We start from the raw sequence: 14,809 nt of genomic DNA, 5'->3' as shown, positions 1-14,809 counted from the left end.
AAGTCATCAGCATCCCTGTAGGGCAGCTGTCCTGGCCACATTGTTTCTGCTCTCTGTACCTAAAGCGCACACCCTGGGACACTTCAGGCTGTGATAACTCCTGCCCCAGCACAGCTCTGTGCACCATCACACTGTGAACAAGTTCGTTTTGAGAGGCCTTTAACCAGTTTATCAGCAGGAAGCAGTAAGTGCCCTATTAATGGGGCAGGGATTCATAGTCAGATGTAGCCTGTGGTCACTAGAGATGGATAAGACCACGGTCAGGGAGCCTGCAATGGAACATGTGCTAATAAATTAAGGGGGGGAAGGTATTAATAGCACTCAGTGGGCATGTCAATATGTTCATTAAGTAACCAAGTATTAAATCAATACATAGTAACTTGTGCTACTGCAGTAGTGCCAGCACACGTTTTAGTGACAGTTACTGTACAGTAGGCTAATACTACTGCGTGGTACCGTATTAGCATAGTTTTTGCCTAGCATGCTACTGTGTGGTGTTGTTTCATAGTTTCTAGGGTCGGAAGGGACCTGAGCAGATCATCTAGTCCGACCCCCTGCCATGGCAGGAAAGAGTACTGGGGTCAAATGACCCCAGCAAGATGTTCATCCAGCCTCCTCCTAAACACCCCCAGGGCAGGAGCCTGCACCACTTCTCTTGGAAGCTGGTTCCAGACCCTAGCCGCCCTGACCGTGAAGTCGCGCCTCCTGATATCTAACCTAAACCTACCCTCTGCCAGCTTGTGACCGTTATTCCTGGTCACTCCTGGCGGTGCTCGGGGGAACAGGAACTCCCCTCGTGCCTGCTGGTCCCCCTGACTAGTTAGGCTACCGCGCAGTTAAGCCTCTCATGTAGACGCACCTGTTGTTTGCCTAATTTTGCTCCAGTTGATGTCGGTGGGAGTTTTAACATTAACAGCAGCGGAAACAAAGAACAAAACTGAGGACTTTTCAAAATCAACTAATAACTGAAAAACAAACAAAAAAACTGTCCCAGATCCTCACTCTTTTGATGGCTAGCGATCTGCTTTGAATTATTAGCCAAAAATTTAATTTCCCGTTCACGTGCTTTTCCTTATGCCAGCACAGTTGTTTCCTTTTATATCTCACTGGGGTGGCAAGCGCTGATCAGGTAGATTCAAAGCCATTACTGAGGCAGATCTGCTGGCTGGTCATGTAGTGCTACAAACACCCCAGGCTTAAGTACATTTGCTTTTTGTAGTACTATAGGGCTTACATTACTCAACTTCTTTATGGATCCCCTGGCTATCCTACTAGACCGTCTCTGAATTTGCTGCAATTTGCATTTGTTTTCCTGTGCTGTGGGTGACCACAGTTTTTCAGACAATTCCAGATGAGGTTTTACTAGTGCCATGTTTAACGGCATGAATACTTAACTATTCCTGCAACTGCTGCGGCATTTGTGGATAATATTGTACAAATTGCACTTGGCATTTAAATACCATGGCTTCTATTTAATGATCTCTGACAAAGGTGCGAATATGAGGGAATGAGTCCTCATAACCCACTCTGATGCATGCTGTCAGTTTTACCTTCGTTCTGCAGGTGAGGAAACTCAAGCTTGTGAAAGATCTGAGAGCAGAGCTGAGGTCTCTTGATGCTTGGTCCCCCAATTTTAGTTATGAATTTATTCTTTCCCCTCACAGTGACCACCGGCTTTTATTTGTCAGTGATTGAATCATAACTCAGACGGGTGCAGCTTCTCTTATTATACTAGGGAGGAATTTTTTGACTCCTCCAAGCCTATGCAAACAATGAAGGGAACGATAGGAGGATAGAAATGTTGCGATACATCATGCTAGTAGATTGTTGTGTGTGCAAACAACTATTGTGACTTGTCAGTGGGAGGCACAAATGGAAAAGGTGGTCACTGGTCCCCAGCTCTGTATTCAGTATCACCACCAGTTTAAAAAAAAAATCCTTAAGTGTTGAGCATTATGGGATAAAATGAATTTAATTTTTCAGAATTTAATTCATGAACTAAAACAACTCAAGAAATTCAAAGCTTCGTCTAAGAAAAAATTCAGTTTTTGCCCTTTTCTGTAGCAATTGCTTGCTTCCTTGCTCTTTCAGTTAAAAAGTCTTTGCTGGATTTTGTGGCTGGGATTTTTAGGTCTGTAATCCTTTTACTGTAGTCTAGGATTCTCTGACAAACTTGTTACCTTTCCTAGCCCCCGTCTCTTAGCAAGCTCATAGCACAGTTATCAGCAAATGTTCTTCATTAAGCCCCCTTGGCCCCCTCTTCAGTTAGATCACCATGCTGTTATTGCCAATTTCTGCTAGCGCTGGTTATTTTCTTATAAATGTTTATGAGATTACAAAAATGGAGTGGGGTACGACAGGCACTAGGGATTTTCCCTTTTTTTTAAATCTGAAGGACCCTGGGTGTTACAGGTCCATCATTAGCAGGTGGCCACACTGTACACACATTGCTACAAATTTGGTCTTTATTAGATGGGAATCAAGGACGTTAGTGTTAGACTGGGGGAGCTGCTAACACCATAGAGGCAATCCTTCAAATGATTGGCTGAATTGGGTACTTTTAATGATTTTGATCCACCTTTGTAATACTTTGTGATTTAAATTGAATGATATAATGTTCCTCCTTCCACTGCTTTGCTTTATTGTGACAGTATGGATGCAGTGAATGTCTGTCACCATTGGGAGAAAAGACGAATGGACCGTTGTTCTAGCTGAGTTCAACCCAATATTTTTGAGTTTCTTGCCATAACTTAGCCACACAAGATTGTGTGAACCTGCAGGTGAATTTAAGTCAGGGAATTAATAGGAATGTCTGAGGGACAAATGTAGCAAGATGGGAGGGAGGGGTGATGCTGGAAGTCATGTATGTACTTAGGTGAACAAGGAGCTTCCCTTTCACATGCATTTTTCCTCAGCCTCCATAGTTCAGTGAAACCCTCTAGTTTTGAGTCCTGTGTTGAACATTTACATTTAACTCATCTAGGGATGTTTTCTAGTTATCGTTGTTATAGTATTAAAACACCTTTAGTAATTGCTTCACCAGAAATGTGTACAGGTCTTGAAATTCCCCGGGTGTCAGTCAGGTAAGGAGCAATGAGAAAAAGAAAAGATGCTTTCAAACCAATGTGCAGTTATTCCCCCTTCAGGGAAATAATTAGTACCCCATGATTTTATCAGCTGAGCTTGGCGTTTTGACTGTTCTCATCTATTAGAAGGGAAAAGTTGCAAACTCAGCAGTAGTGCTAATTACCTGTGCAATCACATCATGGACTTGACCAATCACAGCTTTTTCACAAGACCAAACTTACAGCAAAACAATTTTGTTTCTTTATGGATGTACAAAGAATTTATCAGACTTGTAAAAACCTGAGGAACAGATGACCCTAGACATCAAAACTAGAGTTGTCAAGCTCTAGATGACTGGCTTCCTGTCTGCTCATAAAGCAATATTCTAGTCAAGCATTTTATCCAAGCTGCAAAACTATAACAGTATTTTGTCTTCATATTGTGGCTAAGGTTTAATAAGTTGGTTATTTTAACTTAATTAGCTGAGCTATTTGAGCAAGGCTAACTTTTCCACTTTTTCTTTCTTTTTGTTTCACATTGGCGCTCAGCTTTTACTATAGCATCACTTACTATGAAAATGCACATTATTGTTTAAGCCTTAAGTAATATGCAAAACAATTTTAGCAAAATGTAAACACATTTAAAGAAACACAACATGATCTAAGGATTTGAGTTCTGTGATTTTAGTTGTGAATTTATAGATATTGAACCCCAGTCCTACAAACCTGGTGTTCACAAGAGGGAATTCAAGATGCAGGATCAGGCCCACTGTGTTGGTTGTGTCTGTTTTACTACATGACTGATGACTGGTACTTTTAAGTCTGGATATGAGAAAGATACTCAAATCCATGCCCTCTTCCTGGAGGTCTTATATTTCCTTTAATAGACCAGTGTAAACAAATGATGAAGTGTGACAGAGAAGTATGCAGTCTAACCTGAAGCAACTCTAGCAACAGCCTTCGATCTGGTATCCCACGATCACCTCTTGGCTAAACTGGCTAACTGCGGCCTTGACATCACCACGATCCACTGGCTGGGGAACTGGCTCTGCAGTAGGACCCAGAGGGTGGTGGTCGATGGGAGCCAATCGTCTTGGTGCGCTGTGACCAGTGGGGTCCCACAAGGCTCTGTCCTAGGGCCTGTACTGTTTAACATCTTCATCAATGATGTGGACATTGGTGTCAGAAGCGGACTCACCAAATTTGCTGATAACACCAAACTTGGGTAAAGCATCCACACCTGAGGGTAGGAGGGTGATCCAGGCAGATCTGGACAGACTCGTGAAATGAGCGGACAAGAACCTGATGGTGTTCAACACCTTGGGAGGAAAAACCTGTGCCATGCTTATAGGCTTGATAGTGCTACGCTGGTTAGCACTACAGATGAAAGGGACTTGGGGGTCATCATTGACCACAAGATGAACATGAGCCTTCAGTGTGATGCTGCAGCTAGTAAAGCGAGCAAAACGCTGGCTTGCATCCATGGATGCTTCTCAAGCAGATCCTGGGACATCATTCTTCCGCTGTACTCGGCCTTGGACAGGCTGCAGCTGGAGTACTGAGTCCAGTTTTGGGCTCCACAATTCAAAAATGATGTGGAGAAGCTTGAGAGAGTCCAGAGGAGAGCCATGTGCATGATCAGAGGTAAGGAAAACAGATCTTATGATGAGCGGCTGAGAGCAATGGGGCTGTTTAGCCTGGAAAAGCACAGGCTCAGGGGTGATCTGATGGCCAACTATACGTTTATCGGGGTGCTCATCAGGATCTGGGGGAACGTTTGTTCACCAGAGCCCCCCAAGCGATGACAAGATTGAATGGTCACAAACTCACTGTGACCTATTCAGGCTGGACATAAGAAAGAACTTCTTCACTGTCCAAGCCCCCAAGGTTTGGAATAGACTGCCGCCGGAGGCAGTTCAAGCACCCACTTTGAATGCCTTCAAGACACATTTGGATGCTTATCTTGCTGGGATCCTATGATTCCTGCTGACTTCCGGCCCCTGGGGCAGGGGGCCAGACTCGATGATCCTCCAGGTCCCTTCCGGCCCAAATGTCTATGAAATCTATGAAACAGTGCATCAACAGCATCCTTTGGCTGAATATAAGAAAACCTAACACATTACACTATTAAGAGAGGTTTACTGATACAGAATGCAGCAAGAATGGAAATGAATTCACAGAACTGGAATTATAGGAAGAAATCCACTCACCCATTTAAGGGTATCTGTATACAAAGGATTTTAAAGCAAGAGGCTAAGTCTGGAATACCTATAAGTAGAGAGATAAAGTTAGCCATATGTACTTTGCATGTACTGATACAATACTAGACTCCTTTTCAGGAACATAGAATGTATAATACTGGGATTCGAGACTTCAGAACTGCTAATATTTTTCATTGCTTTTCAGTAATGAAGTTATTCCAGTTTCTTCTTTTGATTTTTCTGGGGGAGAAGGGTTGGGAACAGGCTTTTCAAGCATTCCAGTTTCTTTTTTTAAACGAATAAAAACTTGCAAGTTAAAAATGGATAGATGTAAAATTATTTAATGATCGCTTTCTGTTGCAGTGGCATTGCACCATAAATACATTTTCAACTGCAGTGTTCTACATTGGGTTATTGCAACCCAGAGGATGCTTTCAGTTTAATTACAGTAATTGCACTTTTGTTTCCTTTGCCAGCTGGTGATGGAATTCTGTGGTGCTGGCTCCGTCACTGATCTGATCAAGAACACAAAAGGGAACACTTTGAAAGAGGAATGGATTGCGTACATCTGCAGGGAGATTTTACGGGTACGTGTCTGTGTCCAAAGTGAGCTCCTGTCATTCTAAATGTCACCCGCTGGTTTGAATAGTCAATTTTTACACTTAAAAGACAAAACTTGTAAGATGGTTCATAAAGTATTATGGCTGCTGTACTGGTATAAAGTACAACTTCATAGGTGCCTGTAGATGTGAATGATTGTATGATGTATACTACATAAGTGCTACTTACTGACCCCTAGCTCCATTTAGTCTGACTTTTAACCCTGTTCTGCCCTTCCACAAAAATATAATTCCCTGTTTAATATTAATAGGCACAAAGATGCATTTAAATTAGAATTACATTTTCAGTTAACAGAAATGAATTGCCTAATAAAGTCTGCAGAAGGGAATCTGTGTTATAAAAAGGCATTTTATTAAGCACCCACTCAAACAGGGCATCAGCTTTATTTTTCAATTTGCATGGTGTGTCTAGCATAAGTGAGGACCTTGAAGTTTTTATATCGGTAAGATAAGAGTTTGAATGTCATTGGTGTAATGGCATGCCTATTTTCCATAGTAGTGAGAGATGTCTTCCTGGTATGTAGTTCATCTATATTTAATGCTGCCTTATTCCTGAAGTCAGTCTGTGATTACAAGGGAATAATTTTAGTATTGTTTTCTCTGTTTAAAAATCACAAATTCTTTGATAAAAATTGCAAATTGTCTGATTTAAAACCCCAGTATCCACAAGTAATGCTTCTCTATACATATTTTAGGCTATGCAAAGCTTCGGTTGTTGATTCAAATCAGTGGAGATTCAGCTCAAATCTCCAAATCTGAATTGAATCAGGAGACCCTTTAATTTCTCCAAAATGAATTGGAAACGTCCAAATCAATTTGGAGAGATTTGATGATTCGGCCATAGACACAGCTTTAAATGTTTTTTCTACATACATCAAGGTACCAGGTGGCTCGTGAACTCTGAGATGGTGGGGAGGATGGAGCATCCCATGGGGGGATCCCCCAGTGCTCTCAGCAGCGGACCCAGAAGTGGACCAGAAGCACTTCTGGGTCCTCCACTGAGCACATGTGGGGGGCACTCGTGTGGGACGCTTCATCCACCACACCATCTCAGCATTCACGAGCTGCACCTGGTGCCTCGAGGTATGTAGAAAAAACTTTTAAAGCTGTGTCTATGACCAAATTGCTGATTCTCTAAATCAGCATCAAATCTTCAGGTTCTGATTCGGCCAAATCAAATTGGGACAGTGATCCAAATCAGTTAATCGAATTGGGTCAAATCTGAATCAAATGCGGCCCACGTGGCACACCCCATATGTATATGTATCAATTGCACACAATATTTTATTGATATATTTACAATTTTAAAGCAATTGAGAAGCCAACCAGTGCCTCAGTCACTATAATAAAATAAATCGTAAGTACTTATACATTTGGTATTTGATTTTGGGTTTTTTATCGTGGAAAATCAGAGCTTCCCCTACCTCCTTTGCTCATTAGGACACAGATCCAGGCCCCTCATGCCCTTGCTTATTTATAGTAAACACCACCGTCTCCACCAACACTATCAATTTGATATGCAAAACAACAGGCACTAGCTTATCAGGTGTTGTACTGACATTTCTTTCATTCTTGGGAAACCACAGCTACGCAGGCTTAGTTTAACTGAACTGGTAAGCCTGTTTCTTCAAACAGGCCTCCCTGTGAGTTGGAACCTAGGCACTGTTACATGGGGAGGCTCAGCTTCTAGCTGGGTGTTGCATAAGCTCCTCTTCCTCTGTAGTCATACCGCAAGGGAGCTGTTTCTTGACCTGCAGGTCAAAAGGCTTATTGAAAAGGGCAGGTGAAAGACCTACTTAGCATTTAATTCTATCAATACCTTCATCTTTCCTCTGTAACAAGCAGGACCTAAGAAACATTGCTTAAGAATTTGAAGGCATGTTGCGATTTTATCACACCTGGGGTTTGATAGTGCACAGCTGAAGTCAGTGGAGGCATTGCTGTCGACTTCAGTGTACCGAGGATCAATGGGCAAGGGCCTAAAACTAGCAGTAATGCAGTTAAGAATGGGTATGCAGTAAGGAATCTGTGTCCCTCTATGAATTATTCCATGGAGTCGTCCCAAGGTAATAAGCATAAAATGACTAATAAGTGCCAGCAGTGATAGCAGAAATTATTTTCTTTTTAAAATATGAATGTCTAATATGAAACGTAAAATCAACACAAAATTAGTTTTTAAAGTAATCCATATTTTATTGGAGTGGCAGTATAGGTGGATATTACTTTTAATCTCTGAAATAGTAAATGGATGAAATAAAAATGCAGGTTACAAAAATAAATTAATGAACAAAGAAAAAACTCACAACAGAAAGCTAGTTTACCTCTAGTCTTCAAGATGGGCTTTTAATATGAGCTATAACTCTATTAGGATTATGTACATGTTCTGGTACTTGTATTTGCATGGTTTTCTTTTAAATGAGGCTTTTTATTGCATCAGAATACCATTTATTGGACCAACATAACACGAGGATTAGTATTTCAGTTCAAAGAGATGTGAAATACAGCGAGAGAGAGAGAGGGAGCGAGTGCCAAATTTTCAGTTATTTCTGCCGCACAGATGGCTCCCTAAGGCAAAAAACATGGCCATAGATATCAAGGTGTTGGGGTTAATATAGGTTCCTGAGGAAACTGAGTGCTTGACCTACTCCTCTATAGAATTTTTGGCTCATGTTCATGATGTAAAACATCTACTGTGATGCACATAGTAAATAAGCAGGTGTTTCATTTGCATGGGATGTAATTCCAGAGTGGAATGTGGGACATTATGTTGAAAGTATAATAAAAAATGGGTTTTGAAAGTATTAATTCCAACTGTGAATCTCCCACTTTGCTACCTAATTAGATGGGGAGGAATGTTACAAATTAATTCACTTTGAACTTGAGCTTTTCTAACCTTTCACTGAATTTTCTAGGGTTTGAGTCATCTACACCAGCACAAAGTAATTCATCGAGACATTAAGGGTCAGAATGTATTGCTGACAGAAAATGCAGAAGTTAAACTAGGTAAGAATGGATAAGATGATTTGGAGAATGTAAGGAAGTCTGGAATTATCCTGGCTGGAGTATTGGAACGAAATTAGTGAGGACGGTGTAGCTGATTTGTCACTTTTCAGAATGGGGATAGATCTGGGCATCTGCTGTATTTACTGTGTTGTGCTGGATTCATTAAAAGGATCTTGAGTCTTAACTAAATACTATGAACTACATTGTCAACAGGTGATGGCTGAGAGCTAAGTCCAAAAAAACACACGCACCTACTTTGCTGGGTTCCATTCTTAAATTTGGACATATAATCTGGGTATCTGTGTGTCCATACATGGATTTACATATTTATGTTCATTTCTGTATATCAAAGCTCTTTAAATAGAAAATCTTCAAGTACATGTTTTTACTCTGGACCTATCATAGTGTTTCCCATACCAGCTCAGTCAAGGCATACACTTAAGAGGAGGGCAAAGAAAGCACTTCAAGGACGTCCCCAAGGCCACATTGAAAAAAATGCAACATTGACATCAACTCATGGGAGGCTAATGCCCAAGACTGTCCCAAATGGAGGAAGAGCCTGCTGCAAGGACCTCTGTACTTTGAAGCCTTATGACAACAGAAGGAGGCAGAAAAGTGGGACAGCAGAAACAGCATGTTGTGGGCTGAACCAAGAACCCAGAGCCATCCACCCTGCATGGAAAAATGTGCCTGAGCTGCAACAGTCTCTCGATCCCAGATAGGCCTCATCACCCATCTTTGGGTCCACAGATAAGACAGTCATGGAAGACAGTCATCTTCAACTGCAAGGGACTGACATTTACGATGGTCATATGTCTTTTTCAGATTTAAGTTGAGGAAGATTTCATCACAATCCCATTGAACAATCATTCAATCAAACAATCTCTAATTATTTTAATGTGTTTTCTCTTTGTTGGTGCCACGATCAACATATTGAAAAAATTCAATTGGAAGACTGGTTCTGCATTCCTTTTCCAGTGTTACAGTCACCCATCACAATACTGCTGTTGTACATATCCCCTCCCCACATCACTGTAGTGAAGAAGACAACAGAGAAGACAGTTTGCTATTAAGCACAGATGACACAAGGCTCAGTTGTTCAGCACCAGTATGTTAAAGCTTCCTTCTGGCAACTGTAATTTTTGCCACTGACATAAAGTGCCTTTAACAGCTTACACAAGTGCAGAATCAGATTTAATGGAGTTTTCTTTTACTACTAAGTCCCTTACTTTATCCCAGAAAGGAAATTCCATATTAGGTGATGGTAGAGCTGGCTTATCCAGGTGTAACCACTCTCATGACAGGGTGCAGGCATGTGGCTGTGGTGACTCGGTTTCCCCAGCAGCACAGCAGTTCAACAGTAGAGTACAAACAAGTCAGATCTATTTATACCCATGGGCATAAGAACTGCAATCTATAATATAACCCACGAAACCCTGCATTGAAACCTGGTAACAGTTCAACTCAGCTGCCTGGGTCTAGTTTTCCTGGGCTTGGAGTAGCCTGGCTCCTCTCTGCTTAACCCTTCACAACCCAGGGGCAAGAGTTTCACAGGTTTATGCTGGTGGAGGTTTCCACTCAAGGAAATTCTCTAGTGCAAATTTCCAGCCATTTGTAAATTGTGCAATACAGAGTAGACCAGAGAATCTGACCCATAGAGTTTTCTCATTGATTAAATTACAGTTGCTGTGGTCCTTTGTCTTCAGCTTTTAATTTTCTTGGTTGAATATATCTTGTCACTTCCAACAATAGTATTAGTAAAAGGAGAATTTCCTTAATTCATGTGGAATAGTACAGAAAAAAGCTGTGGTTTGTTTCTGTTTCTAATCCTCTTTTCCAGTAGTGCTGGGGGTTGTGAGGGTGTTCTCACAACACCCTCACAACACCCTGGCAATGGATGATTTGTTCCCAACAATACCAAGAGATCAGAGTCAAATCCATCCTCAGTAGAGCTCTACTGAAATCAGTGCAGTTCAAATAAGAAAGACTTTGGTCCAGTGTCTCATTACTGAATGTGCACAATGAATAGACAGACTGCATGATCTCAGCCTGAGTTTGGATTTTTTTCCTTCTTCATACACTGCAGCTCAAAAGTATCTTTTAGTTTTGGCTCCCTGCCTAAGATGACATGTTGTTTTTTCTTTTTTGATGCACAGTGGATTTTGGTGTCAGTGCTCAGCTTGACAGGACGGTGGGAAGAAGAAACACCTTCATTGGAACTCCTTATTGGATGGCCCCTGAGGTCATTGCTTGTGATGAAAATCCAGATGCCACTTATGACTTCAAGGTAACCTAAAGAAGCACCATCATATTTATTTGCTTGCTACAAAGTAATATTTATGAGGTCTAAAAATGTTTACTAAGATGTCTGAATTAGTCAAGGTATTAAAACAGGCAAAGAGATTTAGGAAGTAAATATCTCAGATTAGGGGCCTTTTTATTTTCTTTTAGATAGATGCTGTTAGCATTTGAATTTAGGATCATGTTGATAGACATGATGAAGCTTGAGCTGATCACAAATGTCAGCTGGGTTACATCCCAGCACCAACAACATGAATGGTCTGGAATTGGATTAAGTATTTTGGCAGTTTCTCAAAGCTTTGAAGTGCAGAGGAAAGTGCAGAATCCTCTGCCTTTCACCCACAGATTCTGGGATGTCAGGTCTAAGGTGTTCTCTGTTGTGTTGTCCAACCACTTAAGTCTTTCCCCAAGCTCGAAGAGGTATGGAGGAGGTCCCCTATGTACTGTTTTATACTTATTTGCTGTGCTGTGTGCTTTCCTGTGTTTCTTTCTGGAGGGTACTGTCACGACAAGAGGAAATCATAGAGATGTAGAACTGGAAGGGACCTTCATAGATCATCTAGTGCAATCCCCTGCCTGTGGTGAAATGGAAGTTTTAAATCCAAATTGCCATGTTGATGCTGCTTTCCTGATGCCCTTGGCAATGGTCCTGTGTGGCATGCACCCAACCCAGGAATAAAGCAGTGAAGCAGTTCTGGGGCTGTCCTGCTGTCACTAGTGCTCTCTGTTTCCAACATGCTCAAAAACACCAGCAAGAAGAGTCCCCAGAGCAGCTTCACTGCCACGTTTTTGGGTATGCTTCTCAGTGGTGCTCCCCAGGGCAGTCATTTACCCAGTCCTCTTTACTCTTGGACAGTCATTAACCCAATAAATCTCCCAAATTTCCACTTTAAAAACCTCACATAAAACTACAAGGCACAATACCCAAACCACTGAGAACACCCTGTAAGATGCCATTAGTAAAACCAGAGAAGACAAGGACACTGCCAATATCTTGCTTCTCCAATGACAGGGAAGTAACTGGTTAACATATGCTCAGAAGAGTCTGAGAGTACCTGATGGTATTTCCACGGGTATGCTATATCATTGTCCAAACTCATGCATTAGTCAGAAACAGAAACTTGAAACCATCCAGGTTGCAGTTCAAACAAAAGTCAGTCAGTTCTGGTAGTTAGAGGAAGTCAAGGCTCCGGTACTTTTTTAATGACCATGACTTGCTTTAGCATAAGGCAAGGTGTTCAGAGATGCATGTCCAGAACTTTCCACTAATTCTGGTTGCCTCACTTCATGGCGTTTAGCTCGAAGGGTTTAGGATCTGATTTTTTTTAGCAGAGCTGAACACCCTTTTCTTTAATATATGCTTTATCAACATTGCAGAAACCCCCTAAGATGTCTTGAACTAGCATCCAAAATTCATAGATACTTACCTGCGGCGTGTGCCGGCAGTGGCATGGTCAACCTCTGTGTACAACTCATGACAGATCAGGAAGGGAGCAGGGAGAACAGCAACAGGTGGGGCAGGAGAAATGCCGGGATCAGCGTCCCTTGGGGAGAGTGCAGGGATTAGGTTGCAACATACCTGCCAAAACAGGTTGGCCACCAGTACTTTAGCCTCTATAAATTGTTACCAATAAATCCACTTGCAAATAGTTTGACCTGCAATTATTCAGTCCTCTTTGGTTAACCACTACAGCATGCCTTTGGTTAAGGCTACCAGGCACTCTCACATATAGAGTTTGTTTAAGGAATGTTCTTGACTTTTTGAGGAGTAACCCACAATATCTTCTTGTGGCATATTCATGTGTAAGCGTTTTAGCTCAGATTACAAAGCTTTCTGGGTGTTCTCAGTGGTTCTTTATGGAGGATGTCCTGTGTGCCTACTGGCTGAGAAAAAAGGAGCAGCATAGAACTTAACTCCTTGCATATCTGTACACTAAAAAAAAATGGCTTTTCAGGGAATGGCTGCTTAAGTGGTGTGGGTTTGGTTTCACCAAAATGGGCACAGGTAACTGTAAGTTACCGTTCCTTGTATCCCTGAGGGAGAATATTCCCTCCAGCAAAAGATGCATAGTGTTTCTGTCACCTTCCCTTGGAGATTTCCAGTGTGGGTGAGCAGTTTTACTCTTTAGCTACCAGCATATAAGAACCCATTTCTCTCTTCCCCTATCCCCAAACAGAGCGTACTGTTGATGCACTGAAGTTAGCAGTTCTCCAGGCTTCGCTGGCCCTTTTCAGCTGGCATGGGTCCACTTCCCAAAAAAACCCCAAAATCATATCTGCTTTTTGCCATTGCAGTCTCTTATCTGGCTCAGAACAGGTTTCCAGCAGCTGAGACTAGCCCAGGATTGTAAGACTAAGTGGTTCAATTGTCTGCCTGACTTTTCCCCTTGAAATGCTTTCTACTTTCTGGCTTGCCAGCACTAGCAAGATACCCTGTTGAATTTTGTATTCCTCCTACAGTCTGGAGAGGTTTAATTCCCATAAAGCAGTCAGTCACTGGAATGAGAATGTGGAATTCCAAGATGTGTTATTGTTGTGTAAGAACCATGGGTTTATATCCTCGTAGCCAGCTTTCTATCCTCAGAAATCCCTGAAGTTCTTTTCTCCTTCCAAAATAACTAGGGCACTTAATATTCAGTAGAGTGATGAGCAGTGGCAGGGATCAGAGTTCTTCCATTGTCCTCAAGGATCAAACCTTCTTAGCAAACTAGATGTTTTGTCTCTGAAGCTGGCATTAACAGGAGTTTTTTTGACTCTGGATGTAAAACAAAAGACTGATTGCCACTGACACTGAACTGCAAGGTGTTTTCAGAGCCCACTGAAATGTGGGGGCCACTGGACTCTATTACAGATGCAGGTTCGCAGGATTACAGCTAGTCTTCGTCCATCAGACAAAAAAAAGCCTCTGATCATTCGGTTTTCTTAGTTGAAGTGAGCTGGCTCTGTAGTAGACAGAATGATACAGTAAATAAATCACACCACAGAGGATGAATTTAAAACCCACATTGTCGAGGGTATTTTCTATTTCCTCCTAGCAGTTCCTCCTTTTTTGTTTATAAAGATCTTGTCAATGTATACAGTATCAAGGGAAACCAAGGTCGTTTACCCTTCTAAAATGAGATAATGCAAATATATAAGCATGTTTTCTCTTTGCCAGGTGGACTTTCCTAACTTAAATACAATTTGAAAATCATTATAAATTGTTCATTTTCTGGTGAGTTGTTGCCATCGTTGCCTGACGTATGGAGAAGAGGATTTCTTTTTAAACTTCTTAAAGATTGCTTGGGGTTTCTGTCTTTTCTCATGTCTCCCACATGCCCTCTACTCATCCATTCTCCCTGACTCAATTTCCTCAGCATATTGCAGTGAGCTGCTGAGTCAGAAAAAGGAAGCCTGCTGAAGAAATCTAAGGGCATATGTACATTGCCTTGGTACTTTACTAAGGAGAGCTGCAGTGAAGCATACTATGCCAAAATTGAGGTGATGTAGCTAAACTAGTAGAGAGAGAGAGAGCTTATTGGCTTGCATCCAGCACTCCATTAAGCCTGCTATATTACTTCCAATTTGGAAGTAGCACACGTTCAACAGATACAGCATGCCTTGCTCAGCTGTTGTATGG

The 14,809-nt window shown here is 41.7% G+C and overlaps 1 protein-coding gene across 1 annotated transcript in view; it reads left to right on the top strand.

Moving 5' to 3' along the window:
- TNIK (TRAF2 and NCK interacting kinase) overlaps positions 1-14,809 on the top strand; it is a 318,039-nt gene that overhangs the window by 194,445 nt on the left and 108,785 nt on the right. Inside the window, exons 5-7 of the mRNA XM_019532732.1 lie at positions 5,743-5,853; positions 8,799-8,889; positions 11,046-11,176. Coding sequence (XP_019388277.1) covers positions 5,743-5,853; positions 8,799-8,889; positions 11,046-11,176 — 333 coding nt within the window. The remainder of the gene's footprint in view (positions 1-5,742; positions 5,854-8,798; positions 8,890-11,045; positions 11,177-14,809) is intronic.

Source organism: Crocodylus porosus, unplaced genomic scaffold (genome assembly GCF_001723895.1).
Source record: "Crocodylus porosus isolate Cpor-Errol unplaced genomic scaffold, CroPor_comp1, whole genome shotgun sequence".
In the NCBI taxonomy this organism is placed as follows: domain Eukaryota; kingdom Metazoa; phylum Chordata; order Crocodylia; family Crocodylidae; genus Crocodylus; species Crocodylus porosus.
This window is presented reverse-complemented; position numbering and strand designations above follow the sequence as displayed.